Source organism: Clarias gariepinus, chromosome 17, assembly GCF_024256425.1.
Source record: "Clarias gariepinus isolate MV-2021 ecotype Netherlands chromosome 17, CGAR_prim_01v2, whole genome shotgun sequence".
Classification (NCBI taxonomy): domain Eukaryota; kingdom Metazoa; phylum Chordata; class Actinopteri; order Siluriformes; family Clariidae; genus Clarias; species Clarias gariepinus.
The window spans coordinates 5,935,385-5,956,341 of record NC_071116.1 but is presented as its reverse complement, the minus strand read 5'-3'; the positions used below and the strand labels follow the sequence as shown (position 1 = coordinate 5,956,341).

Here is a 20,957-nt window from a genome sequence, read left to right as displayed (position 1 = left end):
CATTATCAAAATGCTATGAGGGGAAGTCCTAGTTATGGTGGTTATGTTGTATTTGTCTTCATCAAAGAGGATTTTAGACCAAAATGTAGCCTTGTTATTTTTATATCTAAGAATACAGATTAAATTTAGATTTAGATTCAAGTGACCTCATATTTTGAGAAAAATACAGTGGATTTCTGTTACATTTAATGCTCTACTAAATTATAATCAAGAATCAAGATACCTTCAAAAAAGACGTGTTAATAATTTATCAATAAACATCAAATCAAATCAGTATATGGTGTGAACACCCTTTGCTGATAAAACCAGATTTGCCATCAGTTCTTCTAGGCACATGTACTGTACACAAAGTCTTTAAAGGAACTCGGCAGGTAGGTTGTTCCAAACATCTTGGAGAACTAACCACAGATCTTCTGTGGATGTAGTTGATTTTTTTTTTTTTTTTTTATAATGTTGAGATCAAGGCTCTGTTGGGGCCAACCCATCACTTCCAGGACTTTTCTACACTGGAGAGAGTTCCTATTGATGTTGTCTGTATATTTGGATCATTGTCCTCCTGCAGAATAAATTAGTGGCCAATCAGACACCTACCTCATGATATTGCATGATGGATAAATATCTATATTTCTCAGCATTGAGGACACCATTAATCCTGACCAAATCTCCAACTCCATTTGCAGAAATGCAGCACCAAGCTTGCAAGGAACCTCCACTATGCTTCACTGTAGCCTGCCTATGTTTTTTCATGTTGAGTCTCTAAGCCTTGTTTCCACATTGGAGGAACGGCTTTTGGGCCACAATTCTTCCATGAAGATGACTTCTGTCCAGACTTTTCCAGACAATAGATTGGTGTACCTGGGTCCCACTGGTTTCAGATCTTTGCATGTGGAAAGGAAATAAGCCTGATGTGTCTTTCATCTGCTGCATTAAGGTTCCTTGGCCGACCACTGTGTCATTAATATTGCCAACAGTCATTAATATTGCGCATTTCTTTGTGCTTCTTCAAATTTTCTTAAACATCACATCTAATCAACCTTAAAACCTGATTTAAAACCATGGCCTGTGAGAGACCTGGCTGATGCCAGTCCTGCCATGCTGTGACATTCACCTTGTCTTGTCTTCCACAACCTCACCTTAGTAGCAGAGTTTGGCTGTTCCTCATCCAGTTTTAAACTTTCTTCACATCTGTTTCAGTTTCAGTTAATGACTGGATTTCAACCTACATATGAAATTGATGATCATCAGCACCTGCTTGGTAAAATTGTTTAAACATACACCTGACTCTGATCTTACAAAATCCCTGCATTTGTATGAGTGTAACAATTGATGACGTCACAACAAATATAGATTTTTTTCCCCTTTGGTTCACTCACTTTGCATTTTGTGAATAAAAACAATTTGAATATATATTTTTAAAGCATTCTTACTTTACAGCATTTTTTTCACCTGTCTAAAACTTCTGCACAATACTTCTCACGCATGCACCAGGAAGAAAATATTTAACACCCTGTATAGTAAACAAATGGTTCAAATTCATTCAATGGGCACATTGTACATAACATTCTGTAGTATTTAAGCCTGACTGGAAAAGGTTTATGCAGTTTAGGCTAATTGGTCTTTCCAAATTGCCTGTAGTGACTGTGTGTGTGTGCGTGTTTGTGCCTTGCAATGGATTGGCACCCTATCTAGGGTGTACCCCACCTACTGCCCCACATCCCCAGGGATTTGCCCAAGGCCTTCCATGGCCTTGTACAGGATAAGCTTTATAGACAGTAAGTGAGTGGGTGGAAGAGTGAGTGAGTTTAAGCATTTCACTTTGTGTATGTGACAAATAAAATTTGAATTTGAATTTGAAAATTTAAATTTGGAAGAGGTGTGACAATGTTTTTATAGCCTACATATACTGTACACATTGCAGGTTATACAAAACTAACTCCAGGTGTCTAAAAACACTTTATTGACAATATAAATATTTAAAATTGGTGGTACCAAAGTGTAGCATCCTGTCTTGCCTTTGTGGTACCATTAGCTAATTTAATTTTTTTTCATAAGACATTGCATGATGTGTATCTTTAGCTTTTAAAGTCTAAGTATTTATGTACCATTATTATAGGTTCCCAGGTAAAGAGACAATAATTAATGTACAAATCTTGTAAAATTTTGTTGCAACGATGAGTGCATGCTTTGAACGTATCTTTCACCAGGAAATGTGAATACAGTTCTTTTTTTTCCATTTATTTATCTTCTAAACTGCTTACCTTGTTAGAGGGTTGCTGGGGGCCTGGAGCCTATCCTATATCAGGAGACTGGGCACAAGATGGAGTACACCCTGACAGGGTGCCAATCCATCACAGGGCGCACACGTACACACAGTAAGGGCAATTTGGAAATGCCAATTACCGTAATCTGCATGTCTTTGGACTGCAGGAAGAAAGCGGAGTACATGGAGAAAACCCACCAAGCGGGAACCCACCCTGACCCTGGAGCTAGCCACTAAACCACTGTGCCACATTTTATACTCATTTTCTTTTTATTTAATGTTATACTTATTACTATTCTCTTAGACTGCACTTTAATCTAAGATTTTAATTTATTTGTTTTATTTTGTTTTTATATTTGCTTATTTAATTGGCAATGTTTTTTAAATTGCCTTATGAAGTTTGCTTTGTAATTAATTTTTATTCTAAAGTCTAAAGTCTAAAGGTGCAAAGGTATATTAAAAGTGCAAACCTTGCTCTAACTTAATAAAAAGAAATTACATTTATAAATCAAATTTGCTTTTTTTAAAAAAAAGTTTTTATTAAACCCAGCACATAACTGTTCATAACATCGCTTTTATTTAACATTTTGATTTCATTTATGATGCAGGTTAAACTTCAGGCAGATATCTAAGTACTGCAAAAGTTTTAATAAATTCTGTTTAGCAGATTTAAGACAGGTCTAGGTTTGACACCTGTGCAATGCACTGTTGAAACTTGCGATTTGTATGTATAAAAGAGATCATTAAAAGAATGAGTTCCGACCAACGTACAGACATAAAAAATATCTTTCTTTCTTTTATTTATTTATTTAGATATTTTACATGTATTTAACATTATACTTATTACTACTTTTTGGGTTGCTTTAATTAACCTTCAATTGAAATTGTTCTTGTTATATATTTGTTTATCTCATTTGTAAAGTCTCTATAATTGCCTTATGGCCAAAACATGGTACTGGTGCTAAAAGTCTCTCAACTAAGAAATATGGTGAATTTTTTTAAAGGATCATACAACACCATTTTCTATAATGCTTTTAATATAATGATCAACGATTCGTGTTTTGTAAATATGCATTCACGTTTATATTTTTTAGATAAACAGAAACGTTTGCCAAATACTGTACAATCCCATGCCATTTTATGTACTGTAGTGTCCGTAACTTTTTTAAGTATTATTATTCAAATCTTTCAATGATCTTAATTGTCATTCAGATAAAATTTGGCCAATTTAGATTTCACATGAACATGGACTAAACCTGAAAAACTGTTGTATTCTAAAATGCAAAATCAGTAAGATATTGCAACATGAATTTGACATGGTTACGGACACTACAGACTTTTTTCCTCCTTCATTTTGCATGAATGAAAACACTTTTTACAGATCACATTCTTCCAGAAGCTTCTTCAATTTTAGTATTAATACTCAAAGACATATGAATCATTTGCATTTTAAACAATTGATGGTTGAAGTGAGACAGTATAACACTGAAAATAAAAATTTTTGTGGAGGCACATATAAAAATCATCTCTCAAAAATGGCTTCAACTTGAAATTTCTATGGAAGTCAGATTGGTCACTTCCATGTCGCATAAACTTCAGAAGTATAGAGTCTCTGTATTATAAATAAAATCAGCACCAATAGTTTGTTTTGTGATTTGTAAATTATTTTTATCTTCAAATAAAGTTACAAAGCTTATCTAAAAGGTGAACAGGTGCAAAAGCTACAATACTGTATAATAAAGGTAGAAACATTTGCACCCTGATGGTTCCAGTCGAGCAGCAAAGAAAAGTAAAGTATTGTTGGTCATGTTCCTATAGGGCTTATATAAAATACTATTATTTATAGCATTATATACAATATATAAATATATATCGCGATGTTGATATATCGCTCTGCTGTTTCCTGCTCTGCTTGAAGAGGACGGGCTTTAGCGAAACGTCAGAGGCATTAATCTATTTAAAGCGCGTGGCACATCCTGACGCGTAAAGGCGCATCTGCGGTGAGAGAGGACGAAGCCGCGCGGTCTGATTAACGCGGGAATATCGGAGTGGAATGCGCGCGGCTGTGCTTCACGAGGAATTTACTGCGGGTTGGCGATCCTGAGCGCGAGATGCGTGTTTCGCGGCAAGAAGATGATGATGATGAAGTAAACAGCGGACGCCAGATCTGATCGCCGCGCAGCCCTGATGTCTTCATTCCGGCTTTGGCACTCGGTGATGGTGGATTTCTCTCAGATTACCGGCACGGAGGAGCTCAGCAGCATCCGCGTCTCCGTGCGCACAGACAAGACTTCTCTATAGAGACAGAAACACACACATAGACACACACACACACACAGAGAGAGAGAGACGACGCGCACTTCTCTTGGATACTGTGGACTAATGGATGAGGAACTGCAATGTTTTGGGGGGAACCCCTCAGGGATACACTCACTCTGAAGCTCTTTTGGATCCTTCAATGCTGGAACTGCGTTTAGATGTGAAACCGCAGGTCTGCATGGGCCCCAATTTAAGGTCAGTGTTTATTATTATTATTATTATTATTATTTGTTATTATATGGACCAGATTTTAGGGCTTGTTTTTACGTGCGTTACGCGTGAAAACGCAAAAGTTGTGCGGCGTTATTTGCGTTCGTGGCACCAGATCTCTGCATGCTTGTCCAGATCCGAAAACATCTCACAGTCTCTGCTGGGACTTCAGGTCACAATCTTCCATGCAACCCCGGCGTTCCGCTGTGCATCCACTTCAACTGCACATCTCACACAAGACTAACATTTATTGTAATTTCTTAAAATGCTTTTTTTCTTAAAGTGTAATCCTGGTCCCAGTGCAAACAAATCAGATCAAATCATACAGATGCTATATATATTGTTTTTATCAAATTGATCTGATAAATCTTCCTGCACACATAAACACATCAACAAAATTATGTACATCTACTTTTCTGACAGCATGCATGCCCAGCACATTCCAACCACTCATTAATAATAATAATAATAATAATAATAATATGACTTTGTTTTCTAATCTATATGAAGTGTGCATGTGCTGGAGGCTGGAACTGTAAAATAAGGATCAGAAGTTGTTCTGCCACATAGCAATTTCTCCTCGGCATGTATTGACAAAAATCTGTTTAGCATTAAGTGAAATTTAGCAGAACCCGTGCTGTTTTTTTTTTCTGAGAAGTTATAAATAATGCATCTGGAATGAAGACGCTTTAAATCCATAACATTTTTTAAGAATGTCTGGGATTCTGCCCACTTTAAATTTGATTTAGTTTGAATATTTTGAGCCATGTTTGAAACTATGCATTTTGCAATGTTTGAAGCAATGTTACAAAAAAAAAAAAGTCCACAATGATCTAAAACAAATTTTGTGCTTACTGATCCATAATCCCATAGTGCATCAATTCACATACGTCAACTTACTCAATACTTGGAATACTGGAAATACTGGAAAACCTTATTGTGGATCAGCGCAGGTAAGCGACTGTTTAACATTCAGAGCGATCTGTTTCGTTGCAGCTCCTTCCATTGGAACTAAGTCTAAAATGAAGTTATGGGATGTTCTAGCTACGTGTTTGTTGCTCCTGAGCTCCGTATCCGCTCGCCCTCTCCTCAACAAGCTGCAGCCTTCCAAGAGAGCTCTTCAATCCGAGGGTCACCGTGAGCTTCTCGTCTTGGACCCAGTCATAAACTCCCGTTTCGAAACAACCAGCCTGAATCAAGCCTCCATGGAAGAACAATGTAAGTCAGCGATCTAAAGTTGTCGTCTATCAAAATCACAAAGAATAGTCCTTAATGTGATGAATATTCCTTTAATCTCACGGCAGCAGTCATAACATTAAGCACAATTCGATGTGTTTTTTAATGCCATCAGTGTGATATCCTGTTTCAGTTTTGTATTGAAAAGTCCTTTCATGGTGTCTTTGACAAACAGTTGATTTTCCCAAGCACAAATTATATTAAGCCATGCTTGTTGTGCCATGGATGATCGTGCAAAATTCTCCCACAACACTACATCTGCCAAAAGACTGCTGTCCAAGTGTGGTTGCAGGGAAAGCAGAGCTTGTAAACCACAATGGTTAGTAACTATTTAGCAGAAGCCACTTAGAAAAAAAGATTTCTCTTAGTAGAGGTACTGTATGTAATCATAGTTTTCAGCATTTCGCGAAGCCCAATTCTGTACACAATGGTCAGATATATTAGTATCAGACATTCCGCAACACGGTAATGACTTTTCGAGGATGACAGGCGAGGTCAGGAGGCACATCGACAGCCAAGATGACATTCCTTCTTTAGATGGTTGGTCCTCATTAGTGCTTTGTTCAGTAAATAAGAATGTGTTTTCTATAAAATGCCCACGTCCATAACCACAATACTGCTGAGAAACGTGATAACTGTGCGTCCCTGGGAAAAGGTTTTGTAGACGATGGACATTTTAGGCAACTCGTCCTTTCATTGTGTTTATGTCCATTTAGACAACTGTGTGGGAGGCATCTCCATTTGTTTAACTAAAGATGACACTGGCTTGTCTTTACACAGTAGTAAACCTGCAATTTTTCTAGATAAGGTATGGAATGTTAGGACATGAGACATGACTTGCCAAACACTCCACCTCTTATCTTAAGAACAGCATCTTTTAATGCCATACGAATGTTTAGTGACTCGCACTGGCATCAGAGTCTGAAAGAGCATCCATTTAAATGCCATTACGAATGTCTGGTAATTCTGTTTGTGTTTCACAATACATTGAAACCAAAACTCTTCCTAAACCAGGCTGACTACATCTATTCAGTGGATTGATGCACAGCCGAGCAAGTTACAGTGCCTCAGAATTAGTGTGCAACTCTAGAATGCCAGTTGTAAACAACTTGGCTTTTGCATGTCCCTGGGCACCGTAGCCCTGTCATTCTGGCCAACGAAAGACAGTCCTTTTTGTCAGAGGGCAGTGTATATATAAACAGTGTTCATGATCACACCTGATACTGTTGTACGGAATCAGTCAGCCAGGCATTAACACGGATTGTATAACACTTCTGGCAGCGGAATCTACAGGTGACAGTTAATGAAATTCAGACAGCTTTACCTGTCTGTCTGCAAAGCCAGTCTGCAAGCTTCAGAAAGAGAAAAAGTAAAATCATAATCCCAGAACATTACAGATTAAACAATTTGACAAACCTGGCTCTGAAGAACTCTCTCTCAATTTACATTGACTTACCTGGCTCTAATAAACGCTTCCTTATCACAACTTACCTGGCCCAATAAAGCTTTTCTTACCTTGACCTACCTAGCTCTAGTAAAACCTTCCTTACCTTGACCTGCCTAGGTTTAGTAAAACCTTCCTTACCTGGAATTTCCTGTATCTTGTAAATTCTTTCCTCCCTCAACCTATCTAATTCCACTAGACCCTCCCTTACCTCGACTTGGCTGAGTCCACTAAACCCTCTCTTAGACTTCGCTGACTCCTCTAAACCCTCCCTTACCTCGACTTAGCCCATTCCACTAAACCCTCCCTTACCTCGACTTAACCGACTTCACTAAACCCTCTCTTAGACTTCGCTGACTCCTCTAAACCCTCCCTTACCTCGACTTAGCCCATTCCACTAAACCCTCCCTTACCTCGACTTAACCGACTTCACTAAACCGTCTCTTAGACTTGGCTGACTCCTCCAAACCCTCCCTTACCTCGACTTAACCAACTTCATTAAAACCCTCTCTTAGACTTGGCTGACTCCACTAAACCCTCCCTTAACCTTGACTTAGCCGAGTCCACTAAACCCTCCCTTACCTCGACTTGGCTGAGTCCACTAAACCCTCTCTTAGATTTCGCTGACTCCTCTAAACCCTCCCTTACCTCAACTTAGCCGATTCCACTAAACCCTCCCTTACCTCGACTTAACCAACTTCATTAAAACCCTCTCTTAGACTTGGCTGACTCCACTAATCCCTTCCTTAACCTTAACTTAGCCGAGTCCACTAAACCCTCCCATACCTTGACTTTGCCGACTCCACTAAACCCTTCCTTACCTTGACTTAGTCGATTCCACTAAAGCCTTCCTTACCTTGACTTAACGGACTCCACTAAACCCTCCCTCACCTTGACTCATCCTACTACACTAAACCCTCTCTTAGATTTGGCTGACTCCACTAAACCATCCCTTACCTTGACTTGACCTACTCCACTAAACCCTCTCTTTGACTTGGCCAATTCCACTAAACCTTCCCTTACCTCGACTTACTTGGCTCCAGTAGTTTCCTCCTTACCTCGACTTACTTGGCTCCAGTAATTTCCTCCTTACCTCGACTTACCTTTCTCCAGTAATTTCTTCCCAGCTCGACCAGCTCTGTCCCCTGACCTCCCTGTCTCCATTAAGCCCTTACCTTTCAAGACTTGCCTGTTTCCAGTAAACACGTCCCTTACCTCGACTTACCTGATTCAGGGTGGACCTTAATGGAATTTTAAGACCTGTCGCTTTCTTTTGATTTTATTACTTGTTGAATCATAATAAAATTAGCTTCAAAAAATACCTATTATAGTCTCAGGAGAGCTTTTCCAGATGCCATAATGCAGTCTGTTTGGCGGACATGTGAGAGAGGGAACTTCACGGAGTTCCTTCTATAATGAAATCATTGTGTATTACATGTAGATCAAAGGATGCTACATTTTTCTCCTCTCTGTTCAAGTGCCGGACAGTGCATGTGTTTTGAGTTTATGCTTAAACAGATGTATTCTGCTGTACCTCAATGTCATGACCCAAATGCATTTTCCATATATATAGGGAGGACACAATAAAGAAAATACAATCAGTAAAATAAGCAATTGCTTATCACATTGCATTATTGTCTTTTATAGGAATATGTAACTATGTAGCTCAAGAATAAACAACAAATTCAGGGTGTGACTTACGATGATTTCTCTTGTTTTATCTGTTAAAAGATGACAACAATGGACCGCATCCAGACCAGTTTGATGATGTAATGGACTTCATCGCAGCGACCATTGGCAGACTGCGAAGGTCTCCTGAAATGGACTCTGAGGGCAGGGGGAAAGAAAAAGGAAGGCAGAGAGGAGCAGCAAACACCGAGAGAGGAGCAAAGGCACGGGGAGATAAGAAGCGAGGTCGAGGACGAAGTGGCGGCAGAGGAGGTAAAGGGAATCGGGACGAACTGATCAAAGGTCAAGGGCGTGGATGCCTACTTAAAGAGATCCACCTCAACGTGACGGACCTGGGGTTAGGTTACCGGACCAAAGAGGAGTTGATATTTAGGTACTGCAGCGGTCCCTGTCATGATTCAGAGACGAACTACGACAAGATCCTCAACAACCTCACCCAAAATAAGAAGCTGGACAAAGAGTCACCGTCTCAGACCTGCTGTCGACCCATAGCGTTCGACGACGACCTCTCATTCTTGGATGACAGTTTGGAGTACCACACTCTCAAGAAGCATTCCGCCAAGAAGTGCGCCTGCGTCTGATTTGTGTGCTCGGGCAAGCGAAAAGACACTTGGACAAAATACAGAAGTCTCGCACTCCAGAGGGCTCGAAGCCAGTGCTGAGACAAATGCTGCTTCTCGGAGGAAAAGTGCAGGTCTCGAGTGTGTCATTGTTTATTCTGCACAGACGTGCATGTTAGAATCGCAGGAGTGTGATTTAATGTCCAAAAAAAAGAAGAAAAAAAAAACACGTCAGGAAAAAATACTTCTTCGACCAGAGCAATGCCTCAGTATTCACTGTTACAAAACCGTGTCAGAGTATTCTAAGCAGGGATTGAAATGTAAATGCTGTCTAAATGGCAACAATAACACAGTCCATCAGCAAGTCGCAGAAAAAAACGCAACCCGACAACCTGGGTATACACAAACTATAACTTCAGCTGAGTGGGAATGCAAGAGATGGGCGCGAGAGATGGGCGCGAGAGGTGTCTGCATGAGGGAGACAGAATTGTGGATTTTTATGTTGTTGTTTTTTTATATGAAGCCCTTCTGAAGAGAAAGCTCACAATCCAGACTCAACCTGCAGCAGCCAGAATGGACTCGTCACAAAAATGTTTAATATTCAGAAAGTTATCTATATATATATAGTCTATATGGAAAAAATGTATTTATTGAAATTTAATTAACTTATTGTTATTTATTGCAATCCATTGTATTAGAGTGTTTTTCCTTATTTATTTGTAAAGCCTTTCCCCCCCTCTTTAAATTGGATGGTGCCAAAGTGGAGCATGTGTTTTTAAGAAAAAGCAGATGATGCAATAATCTAGACTCTGGGTTTATCTTATACATTAGTGTCTCTACCCATGTTTTGATTTGGATAAATTGTACGGTCCAACTAAATCTAAAAAAAAAGAAAAGAACAGAAATAACTTTATAAAGACAAGTTGACCAATTATGCTTTGAAACAAACAAAAAAACCACGGGAAAACCTGACATCTTAGTTCAAAAGACAGACCCATCTAACACCTCGCTATATCTGGTATCATTGAAAAAACACATCTTCTAAATGACAAAAATAAAATAAAATAAAAAAAGCCAGGTCTGTGGTAGACCAGTATCGTGTTTACTCAATCAGAGCAGATTGAGGGGGAAAAAAACATTTACATCGGTCCTCCAACTACTCTCTCAACCAATTATCTGTTTGCGAGAGAAAATGCAGCCCTTGCCCGTTGTTTATTTTCAACCATAATAAAGTCACTACAGCGAAGGTTTCTAGCACAACTACGCCGTGCCCCATGGAGACGCATCATCACAAATAGAAAACATCCTTTCTAGTCGAAAGCCGTACTCCACATATTCATCAGACAGAAAGGTGATGATGTGGCGGAGGTCCTTGAGGCTCCTCACAAAACCCTTCCCATAGATCTTGTGTTTTAAGGTCCACAACAATGTAAATCCGGTCTCCGTAGTGTTTCAAAGCAAGATTCTGGTTTGCTTTTTTTTTCAGATACAGGGAAACAAAGCTCGTTAAAACAATTCCGAGCCGCTCCGTATCCCCAGCCATGCCTGGAAAGCAGGACAGGCGTAGTACAATGTCCAGACCCAAACTTGCACACAAACACTGAAACAGGGCTTTCATGAAAAGTTACACACTACCAGTGTAACAGCTGGAGATGTGTACAGTACGTCATGGGAGGAGAGGGCTGATTTTGTTCTCCATACTGTAGCTCACTGCCACATGGAAAGGCCCTGTGGGAACGGCACAACATTTCCATGGATTACTAAAAACCAGGTCTCGTGCAAACAACAAACACGGCGCTCAAACAATCCACACAATTCAGATGTTCTGTTTAACATCAAACCCGGTCAAAATCCTCCTCAAATCAGAAGCCGCCTCCATTTAACTGCAAGCGAAATTAGAGTGTGTTTAATAGATCAGCCCCATGGCTCCATCCTGACACACACACACACACACACGCGCACACACACCTGTGTCTGTCATGTCATGTCCTGTAATCCTCTGTGTTGGTGTGTGACGCTTTGTTCAACCGTTAAACGTCCTATATTGTCATGACTAAGTTTGTGGAAGCTTTTTACAAACTATGAAAAAAATGTATTCTAGCAAAATAGAAAAAAAGAAAATGTGATGAAAACAATTCCGATATGAACATGAAGAAATTTGAGTGTAATAATTCCACCCTGCAGTGTATGGTCAGTCCTATGGGGGGGAAAAAACCTAAAACCTTGTCTTACATGTTTTGTGTTACTAAACCAAAGCTCTCTACAGACTTTTATTTTTGTACAATATTCATTTTATAACTTTTTACAGAATAAAACTTGTTTCTATCACATGTCCGTTTGTTCCCATAAAGAAAAAAAAAGCACCCACAAATGGTATTAACGAATATGAATTATATTTTTTAAACATTAATCTTAACCATGTTGATAGTGTATGTGCATTTTATAAGCAGATAAATGTCGAGATCTGTTAGGACAAGTTGGAATAGAAGGCGAGAAGACCGTCAGCGCAGACCCTCTGTGAGTTCGGAGCTGTCTCAGGGCTGTTCGAATAGATCGGGCAGATGAAATCTGTTATACATTCCTAAACACAGGCTCAGGATTGTCCGGTAAACAATCACGGGTTGTAAAGACACACAGTAAATCTGGGCACTTGAAACAAATGTTTCCACCAAGCTGAAGGGATTCGGCTCGCTGTGAGAAGATGTGCTGCGGAGGCGGAAGTTCAACGTTCAACCAAGTCTCGTCAACCTTACAGCGCCAACATCGGTTGCTGTTATAATCCGACGACCTAATGGTTTAGTTGGGTTTAGCCGGTTCCTTAGATGGTTTCCTTAACTATCAAAAAGTTAATTTTCTCCCTGTTCGTTTTACATTCTTAAAACGAACAAACTTCCAGCTCCAAATTGTTTCTCTTTAAAAATTCCACACACTGCACAAAAAGAGATCTCTTAAGAAGTGAACATTCCTTGAATACAAATAAGTGTAATAAAGGGTTTACAACACGATTACAACAAGTTAAATAAAAGAATGTTAAGCTTATTCCTAATAATACTTTACTAAAATTTTAAACATCATTTCTTGATCTATTGGCAGATCATTTTTAAGGTTGAGGAGTCTTATATCTTATTTTTGGCTTCTTGTAAACTTAGAGATATTTTCTTAAAATTTCTTGTAAAGTTATAAATAGGTTTGGTTTGATTCAAGAATATGTTACTTGCTAAGAGTGCATTGCAAAGATGTCTTAAGAGAAGAAAATATCTTGAATCCAATCAACTTTATCATACATAAACAATAACCAAAATTTAGGATTATGTAACCTAGAAATATTTTGTTTATTTTGTACGCATACGTTTCTTCTATACTATTCTTCTAGTTCCATTTTAAGATAATTGTAAATAGTTAAGAAAATGATATAGAAGTACAGGACACTGCAAAAAAAAACTACATCGTAGTGAAATATTACTGAATCTTGCCAAACCTATCTATAATTTTATATAGATAAAATACGTTTAAAATTGCAAGCGAAAAAATGAATTTTTCTATCGGCTGAAAGTTAAATTGCCAATAGAACAAGATATGTTTGCTTACAATTTTAGGAACATTTTACTTGAAATAAGCTTAATAATCTTATGTTTGGTTTTCTGTTATCTTAAGGTATAAAATTGTGTATATAAATTGAACTATATTCAAAATATTTTTACTTGCTAAGCTATAATTTTCTTCAGTGTAATTATCGGCTAGCGGAACAAGAAATGTACGCTTAGATAATTAGTAAAATAGAAATATTAAAAATAGTCTCAATAATCCTATTTTATTTTATTGTTTATTTCTGATTTCTGACAATCAGAAAACTTAGACATGTCTAATTAGACATCATCATTTGCTGTGATGTTTAGATCTAATACCGAAGCTGGCGCCTTATCTCTAGGCTTTGCTGCAAATAAATGTTTTTCAAAATTTTTAATTTCTTTGCGAACAGAAACGCATGACTTTCCTGTCTTTAAGCCAACTAGGCGGTTCTGGAATGAATTCTCTTAAAACATTTTTTTTTTCTCTAAAATGATCGAGGAACATGCTCTATTACAAAAACTCATGTTTCAACCGCTTGGTGAAAAGAAGAAAAGGAAAAGTCAATGCCAGATTTAAAACAATTCATGTCAACATCCAGTCCAAGAAATGCAGTTGTAATATGAACTAGGCACCAGGGGAAAAGGAAAAGGGGAAAAAAAAAACTTGTGTTAATATTTTAGGATTGATTAGCAAGAGGTCGGATTCTGCAAAGTAGTGAGAGGAGAAAACATCCACTTCTGAATAATCACTGGCAGCTGAGGAAGGTTAGAAATGTTCAAAAAAATCAGTGAGAAACAAGAAGGAAGTGGTCCAATTCGGTGACAGGCTCCCATTGATATATAGAGATCTTGGCAGGCTTGCCAAACCCACAAAGCACCCCTCGGGCTACAATTAAAGTGGCATGGTGAGCCCAGTGGGCATGGATATGCCGTGACATCACCCAGAGTGGCATTCCGACATTCTTCGGATAGTAACGGATACTGGAGTGGACCCGACAGCTGCTGACATCAGCACTCAGAATAGGCGCTGACGGATCGGGCCACAGGGCTGGCTTTACCGTGCGACTTTACACGTTACCGCCTGACAGGCTCTCAAGCGGACGCTTTCTTCTCGTAGTTCTGATTGAAGGTTTCCGTGATCACGTGAGAGTTTTTTAGCTCCGGGTATTTTTTAAAAGGTAAATATACAATACTAGGAATCTGGTAGACTCTGAGCTCAGGAGAAGCAGAAGGCGTGTTGTCCCAAAGAAAGTGCTTTGGTATGTCAGTGGGTCCAACAACGCTTTGAATCTGACTGCATGTCAATATTGTATGTATAAAAAAAACAAAAAAAAAACACTGAAGCTCCACTAGGTTAGCCAGAGGGTACATTCCACAGAGTGGTAATGAGCAGAAATATGTAATCAATGCATCCCACAAGTCCCTCCCTCAACGTCCTTTCCTTATTATTGGTTCCCTATTATGCAACAGACCTAAAAGTAGGAACACAGGCTCGTTAGAGATTTCGTATTTATAGGAGCAACATTAGAGCCAAGTGAGACGATGGCAGCGATCGCACTGCCATAATTACACATCATAGAAAACATTTATGTACTAGTCCTTAAAACGGTCTTTTTAAAAAAGGTGCGCGTGTATTCGCATAGGTCCGCTTATCCTTTTGACTACTCTTGTTCAATCTTCAAATATCAGATGTTGAATCTGGCTTTTAAAAGAATCAACATCAGACAACAAAAACTGCATCTTTCCCAGGCAGAAGAAAAAAAGAAATTATCCGCACAAGTAGCTTTTTGACGAGCTGGAAAAGAAAAGTAGCTAAAATGATTTCCAAATAAATATTTACTGAACGCAGTGAGTCACCAAGAGCTAACCAAACACCTCTAGCCTGAGTGAGGCAGAAAAGTCTGATGGGAAAGTCCAAGGCTATCGTTAAGGAGGTTCAGGGAACGAAAGATGGATCAGAGCTCTTGAGATTCAGCGGATTGGAATCTGTTGTGACACAGCAGTCTCCTGTTTGTGTACAGGCCGGGAGTCACCTCGGCACAAAACGTCTGAGCCGTGTGTTCTGAAAACGAGGGAAGAAAGAGAAAACATCACGTTGCATCGTTAGAGAAATTAATGAATGGTCACGCATCATTTGGGAAGGGCCCGAGTGTGTGCGTAACCAAAAAAGGTGAACGATACCACAAAAGAGTTTTTTGGGGGAACATTAAAAGCTTTTCCTAATCCAGACGCGTGCCTTGGCTGCACACGCTGTGTGTTTATTTTTGCAACATGACACAAAAATACAAAGTGAAAGTCTTTAAAAATAAACTTTTACAAAAAAACAAAACAAAAAAAACAACAACCAAAAAAGATCCAAATCAACATTCATTATTTGCATGGAATCAATAACATATGAGCAATGAATGATGCTCATGCTGTCTTTCTCTCTCCTTTATAACACACCAACACGCACTAAAGCATGAGATGAGAATACGTCCTGAACGTTCTTATAGTGAAATATACACAAGGTGGCAACTCCACCGAATTCAGGAGGAGAACCGAAAAGCGGCTCTCGTTTTCAGATCTTGCGTTTCTTCCACTCCGGCTCCTTGTCGTCTTCTTCATCCTCAGATTCTTCCTCAGCAAACAAGGGATTCGGCTGAGTCCTGCACACACACACAAGACAAAAAAAAAAGAGGCAAAAAAATTAGAGAACCAGCAACGACAGCGGTGCGTCCACATCTGGCAAAGTGTTTACCTTTAACTAGGAAAGTTACAAGGAATGAAACTTAAACAAGTAGATGCTTTGATAAATGACGGCAAATCATGGATTGAGTACAGAAATAAAGGCTGTGTGGTAAAAAAAAAAAAAAAAAGAAATTGCTTGGAGCTACTGTTACTCCTGGCATGCCCAGGCTTCGAACAGAGTTTGAATAAGGTCTCTGGAGAAAGAGATTAAGAACGAAGAGCTGGAGGGAGAGAGCAGGAGAAAATGAGACTGGTGGAAAAAAAAAAGGGAAAAGAAAGCAGCAATGATTGAGAGAGGGAGAGTTCTAGCAAGCGAGAGGGATTAAACCATTCCCCTACTTTCATCACTCAATTCCGTACAGTGATTAAAATGCAACATCTGGTCCTCGGTGAGTCATAGAGTGGACGCAGTTTGGGTTAGAAAGCAAAGAAGAAGAAAAAACACACACAGATAACTACAGCATGAGTCCTCGAGAGAAATCTCTGGCTCGCACAAGGACGAATGTTGTGTTCCCCTGTTGCCTTATCTATGAAGACTGCTCCTGCTGTAAAGGGCAACGCTGACCTCATAACCAGCTCTGTATATTTGAAACAAATTACGTTTCATGGACACACTTGATTAAGTCCTGTCGCCATGCACCCCATTGCCGAAGCCTGGAGTATTCCCTGATGAGTTCGCCCGAGACCACCAGGGCGAATAATTACCGTGGAAGCAGAGCCGAGGTTCATTAGAACGCAGGTAACAGCGGAAGACAAAGGCGGTGGTGATGGACGACACAAGAGAAGTTATGTATTCGACGTGCAATCGGTTTCCAGGATCTCAAATATCAACTGGGTAGTATTTCTGTGCGGGCAGGTTACTGAGGTCAGGTATGCGTGTGTGTGTGTGTGTTTCAATCAGCCTACTCTCTGGCATGGTACCTGAGGAAAGCAATTAAGGCGGGCCAACAAAGAAAGAAACAGGATCATTTGTGCATGGAAGTGCTACAATACCGCTCATTAGTGTCTGCGGTGTCGTTAAGGCTACGAGTGCTAAAAGGCGGCACTCCGGTGTAACGGTGGAGATTAGGTTACACGCTGACGCTCAAGCACGGATCACGACGCAAGTCTAGGTTTCAAACCGTCAAACTTTGGTGACGGGTAATTAATCTGATCTCGGTTTTCAGTTTGGTCAAAACGCACACCTATGAGATACAGGAGATCAGTTGTAACATGATGCTTTTAAAATCGTGGATGGAAAGAACGCGCCAGCACTCCTGACTACAGTAGCTCCAGTTGCACATTATTCATAGGAACGATTTAGAGAGGAATTGGTATAGTAGTCACTCCAATATAGTCCAAGGCTAATAATAACAGAATAAAAACCATGCTATTATTTAGAACAAAAAAATTTTTACATTCAAAAGCACAGTAAAGGAGGGACTTCAGGAGAGATGATGTTGACTGATAATGTTTTTTGCAATAAGATGAGCTTTTATTTCTTATTAACGTCAAGAGAAAGTGTGGGAATAAATGTTTAGAGCTGTTATAATAAGTCGACATGACCCATGCGGTTTTATGAATGTTACACGTATAACTTCAAAACAATTGTAATTAATGGAAAACTGCTTGGTATAAGGGAATAAAACACTTGTGAACACACTGCTCACAGGAAAATAATCACCTTCATAGTGATAATCCTAACTCTACTTAGTTGTAGCTGCCTTACAACAGCCTACCATTGATTACTTCCTTACATAATCACGGCTATAAGTGTATTATGTAAGGTCTAACCACTAACAGAGATTTAGCATTGAGCAAACTCTTCCATTACACACATACAGTATGGTGTAAAAGTCCCAAACCCCTCCATTGCTTCTTATTTTACTCTTACTTTTAGAGAGCCAGACTTTCTTGTATTTCTATTTTTTAATGTAATTGTGAGAAATAGTTCTCCAGGCTTCCTAAATGCCATCTTTAGCTCTTAAAACATTTAATCAGCATAACTAAATTTAACCTAATATCAAGAAATGAGAAGGGGGGGCTCAACACTTTTTCACAATACTGCATGCAAGGTTCATCGTGCATCAAAAGTCACCTTCTAAACACCATCAGTTCTGATAAATCCAATCTGGAGAACGTCCCACAAGGTGAGAAAAAAAAAGGCATTTATCAACAGCATGTGGAAGTGTAAATCTCCCCACTAACACTCTTTCCAGACAGCTGAGGATCTAGTGATCCTATCTGCTCCTGATCAGGGCTTGTCAGACTGGACTCGGTGTTCAGCCCGCGCTAAACAGACCACCTGCGAAAGCCGGTTTATTCATCTGCTCCAGTCCAGGTAAACATCCCACGGTGGGAAAGACGACAGAGGAGAGACAGGGAGATGGAGAGATAGCAGGCTGACAGCTTCTTATCAGCCCACACTTGTGGGGAAACCATTTTTCAGTTCTCGAGAGAGCTAAAAGCCGTGCCTTCACCATGATCCATACTCGGAAAATGTCAGTCATTTTTTAAACAACGTATAAACAGAACATAAAATTAAGCCAGTTAAAATTCCGTAACATGCTGGGAACTTCATTTCACGTTAACCTGAGAAACAAAAACATCAACAGGAGGACCTACCGGGCTGTTTACTAATTTAAGCAAAATTTTATTCTACACAGTCAATCAGCCAACACGTACTAGATGTCCGACATTTGCTTCCTTAATGCGCTTAACAAGTGTGGGAAGTTTATAACTAGGTTTAATTTAAGCCTAAATTACACACTTGGCCCTAACGGCATCGAGTTCAGCAACCTCAGTAAGGCTTTTATGTGGGTTCTGTCATTGTTATATAAAATAGACCAAAGTACATTGCTCAGTTAAAAAAAAAAAAGTAATCTGCATCCAGACATATATATATATATATATATATATATATTTAAGTGATGTGATAAAGACGAGTAACAGATTTTACATTAATGATGAAATAGTTAAAATATGCTGTACATGTGATCGGTCAGATTAGACTTTTTTTCTCTGTATCTAAAGTATGACATTACATTACTGTAAAAAAAAAAGTATTTAGTCAGCCACTAATTGTGCGAGTTCTCCCACTTAAAAAGATGAGAGAGGCCTGTAATTTTCATCATAGGTATACCTCAACTATGAGAGACAAAATAATAATAAAAAAAAAGAGTCCAGGAAATCACACTGTAGGATTTTTAAAGAATTTATTTGCAAATTATGGTGGAAAATAAGTATTTGGTCAATAACAAAATTTTATCTCAATACTTGTTACAGTATATACCCTTTGTTGTCGATAACAGAAGTCAAACGTTTTCTGTAAGTCTCAACAAGGTTTTCACACACTGTTGCTGGTATTTTGGCCCATTCCTCCATGCAGATCTCCTCTAGAGCAGTGATGTTTTGTGGCTATCGCAACACTTTCAACTCCCTCCAAAGATTTTCTATAGGGTTGAGATCTGGAGACAGGCTAGGCCACTCCAGGACCTTAATATGCTTCTTACAAAGCCACTCCTTTATTGCCCGGACGGTGTGTTTTGGATCATTGTCATGCTGAAAGACCCAGCCACATTTCATCTTTAATGCCCTTGCTGATTGAAGGAGGTTTTCACTCAAAATCTCACAGTACATGGCCCTATTCATTCTTTCCTTTACACGGATCAGTCGTCCTGGTCCCTTTGCAGAAAACCAGTCCCAAAGCGTGATGTTTCCACCCCCATGCTTCACAGTAGGTATGTTCTTTGGATGCAACTCAGCAACAAATTGAGTTCTTACCAAAAAGTTTTATTTTGGTTTAATCTGACCATATGACATTCTCCCAATCCTCTTCTGGATCATCTAAATGCTCTCTAGCAAACTTCAGATGGGCCTGGACATGTACTGGCTTAAGCAGGGGATTGCAGGATTTGAGTCCCTGGCGCCGCAGTGTGTTACTGATGGTAGCCTTTGTTACTTTGGTCCCAGCTCTCTGCAGGTCATTCACTAGGTCCCACGTGTGGTTCTGGGATATTTGCTCACAGTTCTTGTGATCTTTTTGACTGCACCGGGTGAGATCTTGCGTGGAGCCCCAGATCGAGGGAGATGATCAGTGGTCTTGTACGTTTTCCATTTTCTAATAATTGCTACCCCAGTTATTTTCTTCACACCAAGCTGCTTACCTATTGCAGATTCAGTCTTCCCAGCCTGGTGCAGGTCTACAATTTGGTTTCTGGTGTCCTTTGACAGCTCTTTGGTCTTGGCCATAGTGGAGTTCGGAGTGTGACTGTTTGAGGTTGTGGACAGGTGTCTTTTATAATAAATAACAGATGCCATTAATACAGGTAAAGAGTGGAGGATAGAGGAACTATTTTTTTCTTATTTCATCTCTCATAGTTGAGGTATACCTATGATGAACATTACAGGACTTGAACAATTGGTGGCTGACTCAATCCTTTTTTTCCCCCACTGTATAACTCTGTTTGTGTGTATGTAGATAAAAAAACTCTGTACACACACACACACACACCATTATTATTATGCCAAAAAGTTTTTTATATTAATCTTGTATAAATCTTATGATCTCTCAATAAACTTGTATAAATATTTAAAAACTAAGTTTTTCTTTTCCTTAAGTGTTTTTTTCTGGCTTTTTTTAATTTATTTTTAATACTTGGTTAAAGAAAATATTTACACAAAAAATTTTAATAATAATAATAATTTACTCCATAATCACTAAAGATACAATGTATCTAATAATTGCCTCTTTTTCAGGTTGTCCCTCACACATACACACACAAACACCTTTTTAAAACATTCATGCATCCGTCAGCCGAGGTGTGACAACAAGGATGCGATATGCAGGTGCAACCTGACCTGAGTCACGCACGCATGCACGCACACACACACACCTTTCCCTCGTACACACACAGGCCTCTGGTTACATCAGGAGCTGTCACTGACAATAGCCCTGTGCG

At 39.2% G+C, this 20,957-nt stretch overlaps 2 protein-coding genes across 2 annotated transcripts in view; one reads left to right on the top strand and one right to left on the bottom strand.

Annotated features, from left to right (window-relative positions):
* Positions 1 to 4,176: 4,176 nt before the first annotated feature.
* gdnfa (glial cell derived neurotrophic factor a) lies at positions 4,177 to 10,338 on the top strand. Its single transcript, XM_053516035.1, has 3 exons — positions 4,177 to 4,774; positions 5,786 to 6,007; positions 9,201 to 10,338. Exons 2-3 carry the CDS (start codon positions 5,812 to 5,814, stop codon positions 9,737 to 9,739), a joined length of 735 nt encoding a protein of 244 aa, XP_053372010.1. The 5' UTR covers positions 4,177 to 4,774; positions 5,786 to 5,811; the 3' UTR covers positions 9,740 to 10,338.
* Positions 10,339 to 15,500: 5,162 nt separating this feature from the next.
* Positions 15,501 to 20,957, bottom strand: part of LOC128545397 (WD repeat-containing protein 70) — a 47,594-nt gene continuing 42,137 nt past the window's right edge. The window contains exon 18 of the mRNA XM_053515627.1: positions 15,501 to 15,935. Within this exon, the coding sequence (XP_053371602.1) occupies positions 15,848 to 15,935 (88 nt within the window). The 3' untranslated portion in view covers positions 15,501 to 15,847. The remainder of the gene's footprint in view (positions 15,936 to 20,957) is intronic.